At 33.9% G+C, this 6,564-nt stretch overlaps 1 protein-coding gene across 4 annotated transcripts; it reads left to right on the forward strand.

The window, feature by feature from the left end:
* The first annotated feature begins 278 nt into the window (after positions 1–278).
* Positions 279–5,569, forward strand: AO (L-aspartate oxidase). Of its 4 annotated transcripts, none has more exons than XM_068645464.2 (8): positions 279–398; positions 1,161–1,312; positions 1,885–2,224; positions 2,676–2,918; positions 3,099–3,155; positions 3,247–3,327; positions 3,890–3,951; positions 4,366–5,569. In XM_068645464.2, exons 2-8 carry the CDS (start codon positions 1,179–1,181, stop codon positions 5,414–5,416), a joined length of 1,968 nt encoding a protein of 655 aa, XP_068501565.1. In that variant the 5' UTR covers positions 279–398; positions 1,161–1,178; the 3' UTR covers positions 5,417–5,569. The 4 variants fall into 4 exon arrangements, with proteins under 4 accessions (XP_068501565.1, XP_090157445.1, XP_068501566.1 ...); XM_090301319.1 differs by having other exon boundaries at positions 284–398; positions 3,240–3,327; XM_068645465.2 differs by lacking the exon at positions 279–398 and adding an exon at positions 403–537.
* Positions 5,570–6,564: the final 995 nt, after the last annotated feature.

Genomic DNA, 6,564 nt, shown 5'->3' on the forward strand with positions numbered 1-6,564 from the left:
TTATATGGACTCTTTTAATTTATTCAAAATATTTTTAGAATTTTTTTCACTTTGTAGTTTATTATAACAAATGTTTGGCATCATATTATAACTTATATTCTATATGTAATTAATATAGTTAATCCAAGAGAGAGGGAACTCTTATTTAATTCTGTAATTGTTTAATGTCTACATGGAATTTAATGAATAAAAAAATAGAAAAAGTTAAAAGAAACAAAAAAAAAAAGGACCACAAAGTGAGGACTCATTTATTTATTCTATATTTTTATTCTTCAGTTAAGGAAAAACTCAGATTCTAGAAGTACTTTGAGTTTGTTTTGTGTATATTTATTTCTTATTTTCTGCAAAACAACACCACCCAGATTGTACTTTTCCTGTTTTCTTCTGTCTCTAACAAGGTACACTGATATGCTATGACTCTAAGTTAACAGTTAAATTTCACTATGATCACGAAAACGTGAACACTAGCTGCTGTGTTATCTTTGGTTTTCTCCCTCTTTGTCTTGTTTGTCAAATAAACAATTTCTTATCCCAAAGGTTGTGTTTTTTTGTGTGTTCTTTTGGTGGGATCATTTGTTTTTTTGTGTGCTGCTAACCCATTTCTCTCTTTTAGCCTCGCCCTCCAACCTTGTATGAAAAATTTGTTCTTGGTTGTTTCTGAAATCTGAATTTGTCTTACTCTGTTGGAAGTTCTGTGTCATATTTAACTTTTTTCCTGACTCCTACCATCTGGGGTGAGGGAAAGAAAGAGGGGACTTCTAGTTTGTTTTTTGAGTGGATTTTCCACATTTTACATTATTTTTAATCGTTTATTTACTATGTAAGGGTTTGCATGTGCTAAGGTTAGAATTTGGTTCTGCATGTATATCTCGTGGTTGCTAATAAATTTGAAGCATGATCAGTTTTTACATTGAGTTAGAATGTTAAAGATGGTGCTGTTTTATGCCTTTGTTAACTTTGTTCTGTAGTGTCGATGTTTTTTACCAACTGTTGCTAATTTATACTGTTTCATCATCTGATCACATTTTCCTCTCTCAAAGGAAAGTGTTCATTCTGTACTGATTAGTGCAGCAAATGTGTTTAACACCTAAAGTGAAGAGTGAAGACTTTGATGTTTGTAGTTTTCTTTAATTTTATATCTTTCTGATTTTCATATGCAGTCGCCTACTTGTATTGCAATGGCGACTTGGATACCTGCTGGAAGTGGCACACTGCAATTTAGAGTGACAAACTGCAAGGGACACAGTTGTAGAAGGACTGCTTTGGTTTCTGATGCCCCAATCGCGAGATTCTTACGAAAAGATCTTTCATGGTAAAGATTTTATTAATCCAGTATTTGTATTAATAATTTTTGAAGTCTAAAAATACAGTTCCTGTTTGCTTCTCTAGTGCTAATTGTTGGATGAAGTTTTATTTGTTAACATATCATGGTACAATTTTATAATGTTTACTTTTTGTTTTTCTCAAGGTATGTTTAGAAGATTTTGATCCAGGAATCATACTAGTAGTGTTGTCGTGTGATTGAATACCTAAACAGAAACACTTATGTTATTTGACAGAGTCTAAATTTGTTTTTGATGAAATTTTACCTGTTTGGACAAGATCATTTGATCAAGTTATCATCACGTTTTGTACTTTGTAGCACTTGCACATTTTTACTTAAATGTTTGAAGCCAAAAGTTGTGGGAGCTGGCTAGAAACCTCTCTATCAGTAAAGAAAAGAGTTGTACTAGTATATACATTAATTAGCTATTTATACTTAACTGTTTTGAAGTAGCCTCTGGAAGTTTGTTCATGAAGACTCAATAAAAATTAATGTTCACTTTCTGCTTCATTCTTAGCTGAATTAATGATTTTCCATTGTTTTGGGGTGAAAAATTTTAGGTCTAAAGCAGTATCCAAACACGTTTGTGCATTTTCTGCACCTCCACTTCAAAAGAATCAGAAACTCTTCAAAATCGTTTCCTCTTGCAAGATAGATAGTCTCACACAGTGCTTTGACTTTTCCATTATTGGGAGTGGGATTGCTGGTCTCCGCTATGCGCTTGAAGTTGCAAAATATGGATCTGTTGCAGTGATAACCAAGGCTGAGTCTCACGAATGCAATACTAATTATGCTCAAGGTGGTGTTAGTGCTGTGCTAGGCCCTTCAGATTCTGTGGAGAGTCACATGAAGGACACCATTGTAGCTGGGGCATATCTTTGTGATGAGGAAAGCGTCCGAGTATGTTCTGGTCCTATTAAGTTTACATTGTGAATCATTCTTACAACCTGATCTGTGTCGTGGTTGGTTGAACATTAAGCCAATTACATCTGAAATTCTGAATAGGCTTTAAGGAGAACGGTTCTTATAAGTTGTTTTGTGAACTGAATTTTTTGTTTTTCCCTAGTATATTTCCATTTGCTGACAGTGATTGTTCTGTACTAACAAAATTACACAATCTGGGCATTTCCAATTTAAATTTGAACTGCAATCAATTTACTTGGTTCTTTTTTAGCAATTGCTAAGCACTGAATTCTAGTGATTCCTTAAGTTATGTAACTAATCAAGATTCTGCTTGATTTCCTGGGATTTGAACATGTAAGAATTGTCATGTTTAGGTGTTCGATAATGAATTACTATGTTCTATGACTACTGTATTGAACAATTTATTAACTTTGAATCTCTCTTCTAGGTTGTCTGTACTGAAGGACCTGAAAGAGTCAGAGAATTAATTGCTATGGGTGCATCATTTGACCATGGGGAAGATGGTAACTTGCATCTTATGAGGGAGGGAGGTCATTCACATCATAGAATTGTTCATGCTGCTGATATGACTGGAAAGGAGATTGAACGTGCTCTACTGAAGGCAGTTATCAACAATCCTAATATTTTTGTGTTTGAACACCATTTTGCTATTGATCTTCTTACTTGTCAGGTTTGTTATTTCTGGGATTATATCATCTTTCCTTACATTAAATGTTTTGTATCATTTGAAAATTTAAAATTTTAGGGGGTTTTGTTCTTATGAAATTTTCATATCCAATTTTGATATTTAGAGAATTTTGAATGTTTTGATGTCTTCACTGACTAAAACATTCCACTGGTGCTGCTGCAGGATGAATCTGACATAATTTGTCTTGGTGTTGACACGCTGAACACTAAAACCCTAGAGGTGGGAACAGCAGTTATATGTGATCTTTTGAGAATAAAATCACTGCCATCAATGAATATGTTTTCTAAGATTTCATTTTTTTAGCTTCTAGGTGATAAGATTTCTTTCAAAGGCGACTTTACTTGCATCTGGTGGAGCAGGGCATATTTATCCCAAAACTACAAATCCTCTGGTAGTCCTCTTTCTTAAGGGATTGAATTCTCCTTTCTATTCTACAATTTGCTGCTTGGTTCATTTTCTATTTTAAGTATTTAAGAACACAATCATGGTGAAAATTGAAATATTTTGGCATGAGTTGATAATGCAGTTTTATTTTAACATCTAAACTCATAATGATTATAAAACAGTATTACCTCGAAGTATAAAGAATTGAAAGTAAAAGACTCCTTATTATAGTTACTAACTCATTCATAATGTCATCAATTTACTTGGACGATACACTATAATTTTATATGGATGATTAAGGTATAAATAAAAATCAATGGACAACAATACAGTCTACTTGAAACTAAAAGTTGTGTTTTTAAATTATCTGATCTACCTATTTTTTTTATATAAAAACTTTCATGTTAGACATCACTAGGCATCACTGATCTACCTATTTTAATAGTGTTCATGGTATTGTAATGAATCATCTCATTTTTGCACCCTATATGTGTCGACCTGTTTGCTGCGTAACCTGTACTATAAGGATACTCTTATTTGCATGTTAATTTGACTTTTTCTAATCACAGGTAGCCACTGGAGATGGAATTGCCATGGCTCATCGAGCTCAAGCTTTGATTTCCAACATGGAGTGAGTAGATTATTTCAAAACTGTGAATATTTACTGTTTAATGAATAACTCACGCCAATCTAGGAAATAAACAAAATGTGCCGCATGTTTAGGATATCTATGACAAGTCTTAGTGTAATTTGGATGATATTATGAGGTCCTTCATAATCATAATCAATGTAGTTACTCCTCAGTTAGAATTATATGAGCAACATAACTGCCTTCAGTGCAAAAAGTCATTTAGATAATTGCTTTGGATTTCTAGTGCCACTGAAGTATTCTTTTAAATGAATGTAAATAAGCAATATAGTTAACAATGCTTTGAAGTTAATGATCTTTGTAGTGTTCTATTATAAGCTGCACATTATCTGGCCGTGTGTACGATGGAGCTTATCAGCTTTGTATATCCTATTTCATTCAATCATTATTGTGCAGGTTTGTTCAGTTCCATCCAACTGCCTTAGCTGATGAAGGGCTTCCTATCAAACAAACCAAGCCTAGGGAAAAAGCATTTCTGATATCCGAAGCGGTTAGAGGTGATGGGGGCATCCTTTATAATTTAGGCATGGAAAGATTCATGCCCTTGTATGATGAGAGGGCAGAGCTTGCTCCAAGGGATGTTGTGGCTAGAAGCATAGATGACCAACTTAAAAAGCGTGATGAGAAGTATGTTCTTCTTGATATAAGTCACAAGCCGAAGGAGGAAATCCTCTCCCATTTTCCCAACATTTCATCTACGTGTCTCAAGTATGGTTTGGACATAACTCGTCACCCGATCCCAGTTGTTCCAGCTGCTCATTACATGTGTGGAGGAGTTCAAGCTGGTCTTCAAGGAGAGACCAATGTGAAAGGTCTGTATGTAGCTGGTGAGGTAGCATGCACAGGTTTGCACGGAGCAAACAGACTTGCTAGCAACTCATTGCTTGAGGCACTCGTTTTTGCAAGAAGAGCTGTGCAGCCCTCAGTTGATTGGATGAAGAGCTCTAGCCTTGATCTGACTGCATCAAACTTGTGGCCTCGACCTGCTGCTGCGCCTTTGTCGCTCGAAAGTAATGTCACTGACAAGATTCTGTCAATGACAAAGGAATCGAGGACAGAACTGCAATCCATCATGTGGAACTATGTAGGAATTGTTCGGTCGACGATGAGACTAGAGACAGCAAAGCAAAACATTTGCAACTTGGAGGCTAAATGGGAGGAGTGCTTGTTTGAGCATGGATGGAAGCCAACAATGGCAGGTCCTGAGATCTGTGAGATGAGAAACCTCTTTTGCTGCGCAAAGCTGGTGATCAGCAGTGCTCTTTCGAGGCACGAGAGTCGAGGACTGCATTACACAGTTGATTTTCCTCATCTTGAGGAAAGCAAGAGACTTCCAACAATCATTTTTCCAAGTTCAACTGTAAACAGTACATGGAGTTCTCGACAATTACACAAGCAGCCCATGTACCAGGAAGGCATCAAATTGTGTCACAATACATATAAATAGGTAGGTCTAATTGAAATGTAGCAAAATAAGAACCTCAAGTGAATGTCTTTTCTCTCACTTGCAGGTTTCTGATTTTTACATACACTCATTGTTTAACTATAGCAAGAGATTTATTTCCTACAATCATATACATCAGTTTCACTTGCAGTCAAATCTCAGAAATTCTAAATACTTTTGTTTTGCTTCTTATATGCTATCATGATTCTCTGCATACTTTGATGTTCATGTTTGTTAGAAATTCCACATCGACTAGAGATTAAGACATTTCATAATATATAAGTGGGTGTAACCTTGATTTTATGAGATTGAATTAGGCTTAAAGTCCAAAATGTTCATTCGCAATAAACATTAGCTCAAGAAACATTAGCAGGAGACTGATACAAGACATACTTGGCCAGCAGATAATAGGGTTTACACCATTAATAAGTGGCTTAAATAACTTTCATGATCCTAGTATATGTTTTTTTTTTTTGTTTTGAGTGAAAAATAAATTGTTTTTTGTATAAAATTTTAGTTTAAGTTCTTAAAATAGTATTTATTTTAATTTGGTCTGTACTGTTATGTTGACTTCTTTTAATTGAATCCTTAAAAGTATTTTTAGATTTTTGGTTTCTCAACTTATGCTTGATCATATAATGATGACTATATTCTATTAGTAAAAGTAATTAAAGAGGTTTAATGCATATCATTCTTCAACCATTCAAATTACATGTGGATACTAAAACTGACTTAGGTAGCACAAAAAAGTTAAAATGTTTAATTTATTAGGTACCAAAATTGAAAAAAAAAATACTTATTGGAGACTTGAAGTTTGTCAAAGTTTTCATAATCTGATTGTAAAAAACGAAACTTTTATTAATCAAAATCTCATAACTTAATGATAAATTACAAATAAATCAATTAAAAAGTTTAACTTTTCATACGGAGATAAAAAAAAATTAAAAAAAAAAACTAAGTCTAAAATGTTTTTATTAATTATTTCACTTACTACAACAATTGGTATCACCTACAAACTAATATTCCATCTACAAATATTTAGGTTAGAAAATGATAGTGTTACCTTTTTCTGTGTTCTTCTTTTTTCCTAGATTTTTCAATATTCTCTTCCACCATTCTCTTCAAAGTTCAGGTAGCCCCCATTTTCACTA

This window comes from Phaseolus vulgaris, chromosome 4, assembly GCF_051622355.1.
Source record: "Phaseolus vulgaris cultivar YP4 chromosome 4, ASM5162235v1, whole genome shotgun sequence".
In the NCBI taxonomy this organism is placed as follows: Eukaryota; Viridiplantae; Streptophyta; class Magnoliopsida; order Fabales; family Fabaceae; genus Phaseolus; species Phaseolus vulgaris.